The following is a 15,947-nucleotide window of genomic DNA, read 5'->3' as shown; positions in this document are numbered from 1 at the left end:
AATGGGATGGATGATCGATTAAAATTGTATGAAAGTGTGACATCGAGAAGTATGACGTCGTATACCATACCAACATATAGAGAAAACGAAACTTGACGAACATTGCCGAAGTATTGACGAATTTCTATATATTTTCAGCTAAAAGCGCTGTACGAGGTTGCCTTTTTTATTTTTAGAGAACGATAATAGTTGTAAAGCGCTTTCAGCTAAAAGTTTAGCATAAACTATTTTTGACAGATAAAATTATTATATTAGGTATACACAAAACACATGAAAAAAACAAACATTATTTAAAGGTTTGGTTTCAAAATATTTTCATAAGGATTTCATCCTAAACCTTTCAATATTAAGTTTTTCAAGTTTCACACAAACTACGACTATATACATTTTTACAATCAAAAACAAATTATGATATATCCGCTACCCAATAAAAGCGATTTAAAACCTGTTTAACTTATTTATATTTCTATATAATATTCACTATTTGTATTGAATAGTATTCATCTAACTATCAAGTTTGGTCACATCTAAATTTTAAATAAATTATATGTAACACAGCTGAAAATTTACTAGTTTTCTTTTGTGTAAAAGTGTTGTAAAGATCTACACACAAACAGCGATCACATAAACAAAATTATTAACTTACAGAAGATCACAGCTAAATGATATTGTTTTCACGCAATATTGTGGTGGTATTGGTGAGTAAGGTGACCAGAGCTTCGGGGGGATTGGGGGTAGGGTCAGCAACTTGCTTGCGATGCTTCCGTTGTTGCAGTGGTCTATAAGCTACGGTAATCACTTACCATCACGTGAATCGTACGCTTGCTTGCCGACCTGCTGGCGTATGGGGGTTTGTGTTTGTATTGTGTTTTTAACACCGACACAAGATTTGCAACCTAAAGGAGCCATTATGATAATATTTTAACTTTTTACATCGTTATAACCTCAACAGATACAACAATAGCAGCTTAATATCTTACATTAGGATCTCGCCCCGGCTTTGCACGGGTGCTTAACGAAAATTTCAAAATAATTTTTATTTCCCTAATTTTTTTGAAAATATAATATAGCCTATGTCAACTGCGTAGAATATAGCTTCCTAACAGTGAAAGAATTTTTCAAATCGGTTCAGCAGTTCGGAGCCTAGTCAATGCAAACAAACAATCAAATCTTTCCTTTTCATAATATTAGTATAGATAAAAGAAAATGTCTAATAAAATTGTATTCAATTCAAAAGTCAAGAACAAACGTTTTTCCTTACAATATTAAGGTTCATAAATCTTCGAATTACCGTAATATGTTACGGAAATGAAACATCTGTCATTCTAGTACAGGTATAAATTTTACTAAATGGATTTTGATGTGGATTTTAATATCGTATATCTTTATCAAATTTAGATATTAAACATGAGGAATTCGTTCGTACATTAACTCAAACATTATGGCTTAGGAGAAATTGTCTTAACTCACTTACATTACGGTAGGAACCAAAAGGAGACTTGCTCAAAATCTGGAGAAGCCTGAGTGAGAAACCTCTACGTTACTGAAGATCACAGCGAAATAATCAGCTCCCAAACGATATTGTATTCCATAGGTAAGTTGGCCAGAGTTCCTGGGAATTGTCGAGTATAGTAATTATTTGTATTGTATTTTTTATTGATGTTGTAAATATTAATTATTATTTTTTGATGAGACTGTATTTCTATTTCTACATTTATCATTATTTTCTAAATTTGACATTTCTGTGTTTTTTTTTTTTTTTGATTGACCTACTTGTGCCAGGGCAAAGCTCTGTAAACTTGTATGTATGGAAAAATAAACCAATAAATAGGGTTGCAATGTATAATCTACGGTAATGGTTTGCCAGCAGGCTGTGACTTGATGATATTGGTTTGCTAAATCATTTCGTAAACAAATATGTTCATAAATACTCCAAAGCGCTGTAGCATTAACTATAATTTTCTTAGCTGGCTATGATAGCTAAACATAAAGAAGAAAGTTTTCCATTAAAGTATGATATAATTGAAAATAGATTTTTTTTAATTGTCTTTAGACGATGAAATACCTACACTTTGAAAACCCGGATACTAGTACATCTTTGACCCGGATAAATTCGTCCTTACAATTTGTTACACGGCATTGTTTTAAGTTTAATTAGTCTGTTGTATCGAGTCAAACTTATTACAACTACCTGATAATCATCTTAATATTGCTAGTTAAATTACTTCGTTACTAGTTTTGTTAAACGTTATTACAGTTGAAAAAGTTGTGAGTCTCACCACCGTACCTCGGGGAGCACGTTAAGCCGTCGCGTCGTCGGTCTCGGTTGTTACCATATACACCTGATAGCGATCGTTACTCATAGTAAATATATTCGCCAACCCTTATCGGTGTAGCGTGGTGGATTAATAAATAATAAATAACAATAAATAATAATAAATAAATAATAATAAATAAATAAATATCTTATAACATACACACACGGTCGTCTGTTCCTATGATAAGCAACTTTATGCTTGTGTTACAGGTAACAGTTGACTTTTAGAACTATTTTTTTTTAATTTAAATACAAATAATACATATATAAATGCAAATATTACACCCAGACTTAGGCGGGAACCGAACCCGCAACCCGCGGAACAGAAAGCAGGGCCACTACAAACTGCGCCAACGGGCTAGTCTAGTATTAAGTTCTGATCCTTCTCCTACATGAGGAAAGAAGCATATGTCCCGGTCTAATATTACTTGGCTATATATTGGCTATCTAACACTGAAAGAATTTTTCAAATCGGACCAGTAGTTCCTGAGATTAGCGCGTTCAAACAAACAAACAGACAGACAGACAAACAAACAAACAAACTCTTCCGCTTTATAATATCATTATAGATAAAAGGCTTTTTTTAAGCAGAAACGTTGATTATAAATTACACAATTAAAGAAACATAATGTTAATTTTTATTAGTATTTATATTAAGTTTCTTTGTTACGTCATATTACTAAAAATTACAATGAACTTATATTTCAAGAAAAAAAAAAAACGTTTTTTTTTTTATATATTATTTAACCTATTAGGTCTATTTACAACTCAGAAATCTGTATAAAACAAAGTGAATATATATCTCTAGATGTGACCAAACGTTTCTATAAAATTCATTTTGGCTGTAACGAGACATCAAAAGAAGCTGGAAGATTTAATATAACGCAATTTATTATTATTCTCATAAGCACCAATAGTGGAATCATAATATTGTTCTTTATTAAATAATAAATATATAATTTATATAATATTCTTATATTTATCAAAATTACATTATATTTAATATATTTTTTTTTCTAAATCATTTATTTATGGTTTTAAATTAAAATACTTTTCTTTTTACCATCAATATAAATATACAATTACTAAAAATTAACTAAAAATATTTTATATTAGGAGGTTTATAAAGAAATAGTTTAAATTCAGCTATTCAATGTAAATATGTAACGAATACAATACAAGATTTATTGCATGAAATAAAATATGTATCTATATAGGAAATAGTGACAAAAATTATAATATACAGGAATGAAATTTTTATGAAATTTTACATATGTGGTATACAATTTTTATGTAATAATTGCTTCATGATACTTAAATTTCAAACATAACCATAAAATAATATAAATAAAAAATTGAGTTATTATGATTCATACAATTACTACTAAGCATACACTGCCACTGACTTATGTTCAATACCCAACAAAACTTGATGTAAAACTTTGTTTTCCATCAAATACCTACAAATAAAAAAATCAATACATAAAAAAAAGGTTAGATAAAAATCAATAATCATAATCACACCATTTTCCGATCATATAGTTCATTCAATTTTCTTACACTTATTTTTTAGTTAACACTACAATTTACACCTGAGTGGCATTCTCGATCGCATTTAAAAATGTCTCTTTTACGTCAACTGAATTTCGTTTTCTCGGCTTCGGGGTTGGATTCGTAATTGTTCGCGCCTTACTTAACGTACTGGCGACATTTACACTATAACCTATTCTCAAATCTCGATTCGAACTCTTTAAAAGCCCTTCGTTCTCCGTCAAGGTCACTTTCATAGATCTGTGGTCTGATGACCTCTTGGCATGTCCATTTGCATTTGCCATAGCTTGGAGCATTAGCAATTGGTTGTGTATGTTTGGTGAACTTAAGCTATTTCTTGGAATTGTAGCGTGAGGGGTTCCAGGCGCTGGTGAAGGGGCCGGTTCAATGTCATCTGAAGCGTCTAGAAACCCGACTTTATCTACAGGACCTAAGTCCATCTCGCTTTTATTAAGGCTGCAATAATTCCCACCGGCTCCAAACAATTTCATGTTAAAATTGTCATAAGATGGTATGACTCCGTTTAATGTTGAAAACACTTGTGGCCGTAGTGAGTTTTCTGGGTGGTTTAATCTCGGTTTTCTGGGTAGTGTTACGTAGCCTTTAGTGTTTATGAGGGGTATGTCTTGATAGCTAGAATTATGCAGTCGGCTGTATATTGACGAGTTTATCGACGAAACGCCGTAACTCGGGGATTTTGGACTATCTTGCGGGACTGAAAATCTTTCTTGACCAGTCGAAATTCCGTTGGCAGGCGATATGTGGTCAGTAGGTCGCAGTGGAAAAGAGAGAAGGTCGGGAGGATAAGCCTGGGAATCTTGAGATATTCGATCCTGAATTATCTCTTTTGAGATTTTAGGCATCTCCATTTCCAGTCGTCTGTGATCTTCGTTCGATGCTGGAAAAAGAAAAAAGTATATATATTATTTACTATATTGCTTTTCTTCTTCAATAACGTCAGGAAGTTTTCGCAGAAAGGAACGTATCTTTCTAATATAACTTCGATTGGAACAAACAATAAAACTACACAGAGTATTCCTCTAGAATATTTAATACAGTTTTTAAGGTGACTTTCCGAATTATAGCAATCGAAACTGGAAAATATTTTTCGTATACAAAATAATAATGTTACATTGAATTTATACAGAAACAATAAATTTAATTCGAATAAAATTGAAAACAATCTCCTTCGACTTGAAATTTCTCGACCGTGTATCCAACGAAATTTCGTCGGACAAAACTAATTTTAACTCTTTGATATTTTGAAAATTTGGCACAGGTTCTGTTGTTCTGTAACTTCAATCGGGCCCTGGCACAAAGGACCGTAACCTCGTTAATTTTTTATGGTTCAAGGCACGACAACGGTAAAAGAATGTTTCATGAAAATAGTCGGCTGTCGGTCCTAGTAATTTATGAGAAAGTATTCCGTGCAGAAAATATAGTTAACCGCTTACTTTATTTAAAGAGAAATGGTAATTTTAAGTTAAGGTTTCTGTGTCAAGTTATTGTCTGTTCAAGTTATTATTTATTTCGGTTCAATTTTATTGCTGAAAGACACAAAATTTAGTAAAGATATTAGTATTTAAAAGCTATAATTTCAAATTTATTTTTAAGCTTATTCTGTAAATAAAATTTAGGACAAATTATGAACCGTTTTTCCGTTTCAATTTCCATTTAGGAAAAACTTTAGGAATTGAAGTAATCATCTGGTTCTTTAATAACCTAATTAGCAGCATCAAGCAATTAAGAATTATCACCATGGCTCAAATATTATCCAGCAAATTCTGTGTTTTTTTTTTAAATATTTGTATCAATTATAAAATTTTCTTTTGATTATTTTTTAGGATATCGAGAATTGGAGTAATTAGCTTTCAAATTTGTCTCATTAAGTAAAATTTTCTAATGAGCTAAAAGCCATCCAATTTGATGTAACTACTAATTAAACAAAATTCGAAATACCTTTGCTGAGAATAGATATAAGCCTTGAGACAAAATAACGTCAAATGTACAAAGTTTCTCTTGATTATATTAAAAAAAATGGTTTTACAGAAAGTCGAATCGTAAAATAAAACCGAATATTAAAAATGTTTATTAATCAAATCAATTGAAGATCATTTATTTTCACAAAAAATGCTATATGAGCGTTCACGTACGCCAAAACGAAAAAAAAAAAAATCGTATACTGGGCTCACTTTGCTACGCAAATAAATTATTTGTCAGTAGAAAAGTCGCTGAACATAAATAATATCTCTAGCAAGTTACATGTGTATTTAAATAAAAAAAGTTATAGACTCGGGAAATAAACGAGGAAATTGAATGGTAAATATTTAAGAGTTCGTTTTTCCAATAGGGTGAGTGAAAATATGAAAAGATAACTACCGTGAGACGGAAATAAAATGATGTATAAAGTTTGTATTTAGACATAATCTTAAAAGTGATATTACTTTCTGTTGAGAAATATATATGTGACACGAATATTAAGATAGGTGAAGACAGTCCTAATTGAAGTTATTTGTATACCTTAACTTTGATCAAAGGAGGACAGTTATTTACTTTTTGTGCATTACAAATATTATATTTTGTTTTACTATGTTTAATTAGACCTTAAAAATATATGTACCAAAGTTGTGCAAACAAAATATAACTGACATATTCAATATTAATTATGACTGCAAAATGTTATCTAAAATTATTTAAGACTGACGAAATTGCATGAGCGCTTACCTAAAACAGTGTCGTTATCCAGTAAAGTCTTGTTAAGCTCCAACATTTCTGTTGCGGCGTTCGCGAGGGAAGGAGGTTCATACTTTCTCGGCGGCTTAGTGACGGGATTAACATCTGTTTTACAACCTTTTTCGACTTCTGAAGCAACTGAACTTTCTATTAAAGCTTCTCCATTCGAGGAACGATTATCCGTTTTATTCAGTCTTTTTCCATTCTGTGTCGTAAAATAACACACAGCTAGTATAGCCATGAATATAATAACAATGGACGTCAAACAGCCAACTAAAATTACAAAGGAGTCCACATCCATACCAGCTATGGTACCAGCTCCTCCATATTTTGATAGTACAAGTGTCAATGTTTTCTCGTCTTTCCCTCCAGGGTTTTCGGCGACGCAAGTGTAATTCCCTCTATCACTGTAACGTGTATGAAGTATTGTCAAATTCACCCATCTGATTAAATCCATTGTATTTTCAGTAACAACGTAGCGGATTTCTCCAAACGACCTCAACTCAATCGTCTTTCCATTGTAACGCCACACGACGTCTGGCGTGGGATTACCGACGACTTTGCAAATTAAAGTCACGTTCTCCTCATAACTTTTGATTGTCGCGTCCGGCACCGGCTCCAATATAGTAGGCCGGCAGGCAAAGTTCGAAGAGTCTAATTCGTTCCAAAGTTTTGAACGGATGGAAGCGGGTTCCGCACATGACGTCGGAGGCGTGTACAAGTTGTGGCTGATCACCCAATCTCTGAATGTTTGCAAGTTGCAATCGCATCGCCATGGATTGTTGTGTAGATCCAATCCGGATAAGTTTCTTAACGCCATCAAAGTTTCCGGTTTCATATGGCTCAAACTGTTTCCATCGATTCTCAATATCTTTAACTGCGGCAAGTTTACGAACGCCTTCGTTCCGATCCTGACTATTCTATTATTACTAACCTCAACTTTTTGAAGGAACTTCAAATTGCGAAATAGTCCGTCCTCCAACTTATCGATAAAATTGTTATTTAAGTTTATTAACCTAAGTTTCTCGGTGCTTTTGAAAGTGTCTGGATGTAAATATCTTATTCTGTTCTTTGATAAGTCTAATTCTATCATTATTGCCAGTGTTATAAATGCCGCTTTATGCACAGTTTCGATATTGCAATCTCTCAGGAATAGTTTTTTCAGATTACTCAGATGTACTCTTTTGAACGCTTCTTGATGCAACTGTAGCAGATTGTTATTTGTGAGATCTAGTATTTGTATGTCGCTACTGAGGTTGGCGGGTACGGCTCTTAAGCTCGAGTTCGAGCAAATTGCAGCCTTGTTACCGGATTGCCATTTGCATTCGCAAGGCCTCTGACATTCAGTTGTAAAGTCGGCTGTTGTTATTGTCGTCACTAAAGATATTGTTGCGATTGTCAGCCATGTTTCCCAACATTTGTGAGCCATTTTGCTATGATGCTGGTCATTTCTTCGACTTTTGGCATACCTGATCGATTATCTTCACTGAACGCATATGTGATCTGAAACAAAAAGAAATAAATATGAAAATATTGAAAATAATTTTTGCCTCTAAACTCTCTACATTATGTTTAATATCATGAAAGGTTTTCCACATTGAATGCTAATCACAATTTTAGATTATTCTAAAGAGAAATTGAAAAAGATTAATCTTTTCTGCGCGCCACGCTTAGTTGCATCTTAATATTTTTGACTAAAGATTTTAAATCCCTGATTCGATGTCAAATGTCAGTTATGTATTAAAAATAAAATTCAAAAATAAACTTGACATCTCATATTTTATTTTTCCTACTAAATTATTTTAGTGAGGATATTTATCTATGTTTATATTTAGTAATGTCTTTGAAGTGCATTTTTAAAAAAGCTAAGAAGGAAATTATTCGAATGATAATAAAAATGAAGAATATCGATATTTGAATTAAAAATAAATAAATAATTTATTCAAGTAGACTACAGGGACGTTGAAATTATAATTTTATATTTTTATGCTTTCATCAATTCTAGATAATGTGAATAAATCATTTATTCAGAATGTAAATTCTTCTAATAACAAAATACACGCGTACAGTATTGATGCAAGATGGATTTAGTAATAATACTCATTACATTAGTTATAACTTTTATAATAACTTATTTTAATTATAAATATGTATAATGTTTAATAAAATATTGTTAAGGATACAATGAAACGCACATAGGTATATTGTATTTTTTTTTATAAATTACAAACACTGAAAATTATTCTCTGTTAGTCAAGAAGCGTGTTCCAATAACATCAACCCACCGATTTGATGAGTGTAATCACATAAAGTATATAAAAAATCTATACAAATAAATAAAATTGGAGTGTCTGTTTGTAATATTAAAATAATACCTTTTTACTAAGTTCATATGTATACACACGGTACACATACCAAAATAACATTTTTTATAATTTTTGACTGTCTGTCTGTCTGTCTGTTTGTTCCGTCTAATTTCTAAAGCGACTGGCGGATTTTTATGAGACTTAAACTAACAATAAGGAGTAACTTAGGCTGCTTTTATTTTAGTTTTTTTACTGCGAACTGAACAACTATTTCGTTAAATTCCACGCGGACGACATCGCGGGCACAGCTAGATAAAAATAAAAACAGACCCATTATAATGTCACCTAATAATTGCTATAGTTCTAGAAGATACAGCATGTCACGCTGTCCTTTATTCAGGTACTTATTTTGACCCATATAGTCTTAAGTATTCACGCATTTCTTTGTCAAGTCATTTGCTTTTACCTCCTTGTTTATTATTTCTGATGTGTGATATATCTTAAATAAACATTCTTTCCTTAACAACAAAAATACTCTCATCAAAGCAGAAACAACTTTTCGAGAGAAAAACCTCAATCTCGCGCGAATTGGAACGAAATGTTAATTTGTTATTCATTGTCGCATTTGTCTTTGTTTTCTGTCTGACATATTCATGACATATTTTGAGCAGATTACAAACGAATATGGTACAGTTGCTTGTAAATTACGGAAATTTTAAAAATGTTTCTAAAATAATAAAATCTGGAAAAACCATTTGAAATTTTTGAAATAAATAAAAAATTATAAATGAACGCCATTGAATTTCTCGTTAAAAATATCCATCCCGAGCGGGAATCAAATCTGGCACCGTTGGTGTTTTAGGCGCCTAAATGCACCACTACACGCGGTTGTTAAATATTGTTATTAATATCTCTAAATAACTGAGAAATTTATATACAATACATATAATAAAATGGTAGGAAGTCAAAACCGTACATGGAATATTTTTTTAAAAGAATACTTGGGGTGTGATCTACAATCGATACCGAAACCGAAAATATAGTTTTTAGAATTTTTGTCTGTTTTTCTGTTTGTCTGTATGTATGTCCGGGATAAACTCAAAAAGTACCGCATGGATTTACTTCAAATTTGGCACGAATATTATTAAGAAGTCGGGTCAACATATAGGCTACATATTATCATGCTATCACCTACCGGGAACGAGCAGTGAACCTTTATTTCTTCAACGCATTCTGTAACAACGCGTAATCTCACGACGCATATTTGAATGTCGTTATTATTATGTTAATAACCATGCTATAAGCTAACACTAGTCAAAGACGTAGTCTAGTCACTACTCAAAGACATTCTGTAGTATATTTAGTATCAGCATTGCACCCGTGCGAAGCCGGGGCGGGTCGCTATTAAATAAATAATAATAATAATAATAATTTATTTATTTTGCAATAAATAAATAAACTGAAACTTTAAAAAAAATTGTCAAAAAAAATGGAACAGTAATTATAACTTTTTAAATCCCGTCTGATGCGTGCTCACTTCTGATAAGCGTTTAAGGAAATACTCGTTGCGAGAAATTACGAAATAAATTCGGATTTTTACTTTAGACTTGTTAAAAAGAAAACAATTTGAATAGAAATCGTTCCCAAATGATTTATTCCAATGAATCGTAGCGTAATAAACGCTTTAGGTGTTATGGTGTTAAATATTATGGATTATTTCTCCATCTTTACAGTTTTTTTAACGAAGCCGTTAAGTTACATTTGTGTTTATTTTAACTTGTTCATTTTAGATTCTATATAGATTTTTTTTTCAAGTCAAACTTCTTTGAGTGCATGAGGGTAAATTTTTTACAGATGAAACGGCAACGCTTTGTTGAAACGGCAACGTTTTTGTCGATGGCGCTGGAACGGAAACCTAAAGCTTTAGATTTGCATAAATATAAACGAGAGTTAAAAATTTGTTTGCCAAAGAAGTTTCACTTCTGACGTGTGTACTTTATACGCACGCACTTTTTTAAATTCATTATTTTCATCATCATCATTATCATTTCAGCCTGACCACCTAGTCCACTACTGGATATAGGCCTCCACAAGTTCACGCCGAAAATGGCGTGAACTCAAGTGTTTTTCCCATTGTCACCACGCTGGGCAGGCGGGTTGATGACTGTAGGGCTGTCTTTATCGCACCGAAGACGCTGCTGCCCGTCTTCGTCCTGTGTATTTCAAAGCCAGCAGTTGGATGGTTATTCCGCCAACAGTCGGCTTTTTAAGTTCCAAGGTGGTAGTGGAACTGTGTTATCCCTTAGTCGTCTCTTACGACACCCACGGGAAGAGAGGGGGTGACTATATTCTTACTGCCGTAACCATACAGCATTTTTTTTATATTACAGTGTATATTTGCTAAGGATTTTATAGGGACTTGACATAGTTAACTATGGCTCGATAATTCTGATTAGCACCTAAACCAGGAGGTCCGTGATTCTTCTATCGGTATATACATATATGGTTAATAGTAGTAGAGCTATTACAACTATACTACACAATTACAATGGGAACTTTCAATAAACAGATTAACAAACTCGAAAGGTAACGGAGTTTTAAGATTTTTATTTCGCTAGACGGCTAGACTAATTAAAGGGCAATATTTGAAACTTTGATATATTTTTTTTAGGTTTTCATATATATTTTAACTCACTGCAGTCTTTTTGACCACTAAAATATAATTTAGCTTGCTATTAAATCAATTGACATATCTTTGTAGTATAAAATAACAAGTTTAAAGTTACATAATAATTAACTTAACCATTCTGATAAGTTTTTTTATACAATAATTTAGCACGAAACAAAGTCACATTCAAATAAATTAGAATATATAAAAGTCTATACAAAGTGTGTAATACGACGTTGGCGTGACAGACGGACAAGAATGTGTTGTAGTCACCACGAGGCTTGTCAAATTCTTTGAAATTTCGAAGACGCCATCGTGTTGTTTTTTATCATCTTTACGACGTTTGTGTCATAAAATAAAATTCATATGAATTTTGCGACTATTCAATATGCAAAAAGTAAGATTTTATTTTGTATCAGTCAGTACTGTGGTTTTTTGGTTTCTTAGTTTGTTGGTGTCAGATTATTTCTTTATTTATGACTATTGAGGTGAAACTTCTTTAATTTCTAGAACCTTAAAAGGTGACCCAGATCGAGGAATATGGACAATAATACAAAGTAAAAGTATGCATGTATATATTATATATAAAAGTTTATATTTATTGGTAACAATAATTATCAGTAACAATAATTATTTATAACATAAATTACCTAGTAGACATCGTTTTAGCAATAGGGTCACTAATTGTACTTAGATAAGCCTCAATAATGTCCTGGAGTGGAGACCGTTGGAACGACGGTCTACGTAAGATTTCCGGTGTAGGCTGGATGAGGATTGCGTAAAACCGAGATGTCTGGCGTGAGCTTGGGGAGGCCTATGTCCAGCAGTGTACTACAATAGGCTGAACTGAATGAATGGCTGAAGACTCAATTCTTTGTCTTATAAACCTACCTATGTCTATTAACCTACCTTGGTGTACAATAAATAATATATTCTTACTCATTAATTTACTTATGTATTAAAATTAATAGGTGAAGTGGGAACTTGGAGGTTGGATCTGTAACGCAATCCCGGTATCAATGCCATAAAATTACGTAAAATAATTTTTCCTCCTCTAAATCGGGGTAGTTTTTATCATAAATTCCTCTCTCTCTCTCTCTCTCTTTTTCTCTTGCCTTTTTACCTTGGGTCAGTTTTTCGTAATAATAATAATAAGCAATATTTTGGGTATATAAATCGTGATTCTTGGAAAATAATTATTTGAGTGTGGAGTAAAGATAAATATCAGTAACCATTCAAATGAGATAAAAACCAGAATATGGTAAAAAAGGAAATACAATAAGAAACATACGGATAACTGAATCCGATATATTATCAGAATTTTCCAAAATATCTTTTTTTATACAACTGGGTCGGTTAGCAAGCACGGCTTACCTGATGGTAAGCAATTACACTAGCTTATAGACGTTTGCAACACCAAAAGAATCGCAAGCGCGTTGCCGACCCTACCCCCAATCCCCCCAGGAGCTCTGGTAACTTTACTCACAACAGGAACACAACAATGCTTTATTTATACATTATTACAAAGCAGTATTATTTAGCTGTGATCTTCTGTAAGGTCGAGGTACTACCCCAGTCGGACTGCTTCAGATTTTGAGCAGGAAATAACAATAAAAACAAACTCTTCAGTTAGTAATGGTTCATCATCATCATTACAGCCTATACAGTCCACTGCTGGACATAGGCCTCCACAAGTTTACGCCAAAAATAACATGAACTCATGTGTTTTGCCCATAGTCACCACGCTGGGCAGGCGGGTTGGTGACCGCAGTACTGGCTTTGTCGCACCGAAGACGCTGCTGCCCGTCTTTGGCCTGTGTATTTCAAAGCCAGCAGTTGGATGGTTATCCCGCCATCGGTCGGCTTCTTAAGTTCCAAGGTGGTAGTGGAATTGTTTTATCCCTTAGTCGCCTCTTACGACACCCACGGGAAGAGAGGGGGTGGCTAAATTATTTAGTGCCGTAGCCACACAGCACAAGTAATGGTTACTGTCACTAAATTATATTTCTTGTTACTTAAATTATATCCTCAACAACACTTGAAACAATTGAATGTCTTATAACTAACATAGGTTATGTGATATCTTTCCGTCAGGCAGTGTTTGCTAAAAGACTATAAAAAAAAATATTAAAATTATTTGATGTTTAACTTCAAATAATTTTCAAAGCCAGCGGTTAGATGGTTATTCCGCCATCAGTTGGCTTCTTAAGTTCCAGCACACGGGCATCAGCCTCTTAGGTACGACAAAGCCAGCCCTGCGGTCACCAACCCGCCTGCTCAGCGAGGTGACTATGGGCAACACACATGAGTTCACGCTTTTTTGGTGCGAACTTGTGGAGGCTTATGTCCAGCAGTGGGCTGCAATAGGCTGGAATGATGATGATGATGAACTTCTAATAATTCGGTTGGAATTCCTTTATCCTCGAACATTTCTTTTTTACATCCGTCTACCTAATTAATTGAATACCAAAAATTCCTTTCTGAGCCCCAAAGCCACAAAAAGTACCTATGTTCCAATTACATATTTCTGCTATTGATTTCGGGTATACAATGATGAGACACAAAAGCTTCTGTGAGTAACAATATACATAAGTATAGACAAACGCTATATATACATACACGAAAAAATTGCCATCTATAGGTACACCTATAAGTTATATCCGTACGTTTGTGAATGAAAACACTTATTAATATTCTACGACCAAAATATTTTATAACGTGTTATAAATTGCTACAAATATATTATCGATTAATTTATCTCGTATTTTATGTAAACACTAGCTGAGCCTGCGACTTTGTCCTAGTGGAATTTAAGAAAAAAGTTATTGTTCAATTCGCAGAGATATATGAATAAATTACTAAAATCAAATTAGCCTAAGTTACTCCCTATTACATCAACTATCTGCCAGTGAAAGTCCCATGAAAATCGGTCTAGCCGTTTCAGAGATTAGCCGGAAGAAACAGACAGAATGTTATTTTGGTATATGTACCATTTATACATCATAAATTTATTTATTTGTATAGGTGGAAGATTGCAATCCATCATATAACTTCACAAACAAATTATTTACAAGATAATTTTTCAAAGTTCAAACAAATGAATAAAGGGTCTGTGATAACAGATCCTCATTGACGATTTTTTCGAACTTGAGTCACTGTTACACGATATCGTCTCAGGGAAGATTTTCAAAAGTAACCCAGCCGAGAAAATCCCTTTCGAGCGATGACAAATCAGCAAATCTTTGTAAAGCGATATTACCCTTCACGTCTCGAGATCTCCTTTGTACGGTGGCCATAATGGCTTAGCTCTGAGATATTCCCATTGAGTTCCTATGAATAAGGTGGGAATTTTGTGGGTATTGAATATGATAGTTCATGTTTGAGGAATTTTCTAGCATTATTATTATGAAAAAAGTTAATATGGTATTTGTATATTAATAATAATTGTGATTTGTCTTATTATTAAATTTGTAGAGAGCCTTCTCTGCATGATGATTAAAATCTTAATATTTTGAACAAAAATAAGGGTTTAAATTTTTCTTTATGAAATTCATCAAATAATTAAATACTACTATTTTATTAAGAAAGCATGAATTTACCTTAATCAATGTTTGATGGTGTTATGTGGCTATGGCATTAAATAATATTTATGGCGCATTTATGGCGCGAACTTGTGTAGGCCTATGTCCAGCAGTGGACTGCAATAGGCTGAAGTGATGATGATGACGATGAGTTTTTAAGTAATACTGTGCCTCCTGTAACGAGTGATACTTGTAGAAAAACATCATTTCACAGCAGAGCAAAAACAAAGTTTCAAGTAATTCTCGTTCGTGAACTACACTACATTTAATTTTAAAAGTAATCTACGAAAAAATCTTTTTTGTTATACCAGGCACAGAATTGTTTATAATTAGGCCAATTTCATTGATAACATTATAATTATATCCCATTGTACAACCCGCTAAGAAAACTACGGAACCTTACCTACACTTTCTACGGAAATTACAAAATAAATACGCTAATATATAAATATTAATATAAATATTATTTTTTTCGTCCTAGATATAATTTTTTTTTTTTCGAATTGTGAGTGCTGTTGGTCCTATCGGCCTTTACCGGCATTTACAGCGTCACCGGTGAGAGGGGCCGGGTACTATAGACACCGGCTAGATATAATACTATATGGCAACGCATACTAGATATATATATTTTTTTTTCGAATTGTAGAGTGCTGTTCCACAACCACCTTGGAACTTAAGAAGCCGACCGATGGCGGGATAACCATCCAACTGCTGGCTTTGAAATACACAGGCTGAAAGACGGGCAGCAGCGTCGTCGGTGCGACAAAGCCAGTACTGCGGTCACCAACCCG

The 15,947-nt window shown here is 33.2% G+C and overlaps 1 protein-coding gene across 1 annotated transcript; it reads right to left on the bottom strand.

The window, feature by feature from the left end:
- Window positions 1–3,903: 3,903 nt before the first annotated feature.
- On the bottom strand, window positions 3,904–8,030 carry LOC123662577. Its single transcript, XM_045597405.1, has 2 exons — window positions 6,593–8,030; window positions 3,904–4,766 (listed from the first exon to the last, which is right to left on the bottom strand). The coding sequence occupies exons 1-2, from the start codon at window positions 8,028–8,030 to the stop codon at window positions 3,904–3,906; spliced, it is 2,301 nt and encodes a 766-aa protein (XP_045453361.1).
- Window positions 8,031–15,947: the final 7,917 nt, after the last annotated feature.

The sequence above is a fragment of the Melitaea cinxia genome, chromosome 19 (assembly GCF_905220565.1).
Source record: "Melitaea cinxia chromosome 19, ilMelCinx1.1, whole genome shotgun sequence".
Classification (NCBI taxonomy): Eukaryota; Metazoa; Arthropoda; class Insecta; order Lepidoptera; family Nymphalidae; genus Melitaea; species Melitaea cinxia.
This window is presented reverse-complemented; position numbering and strand designations above follow the sequence as displayed.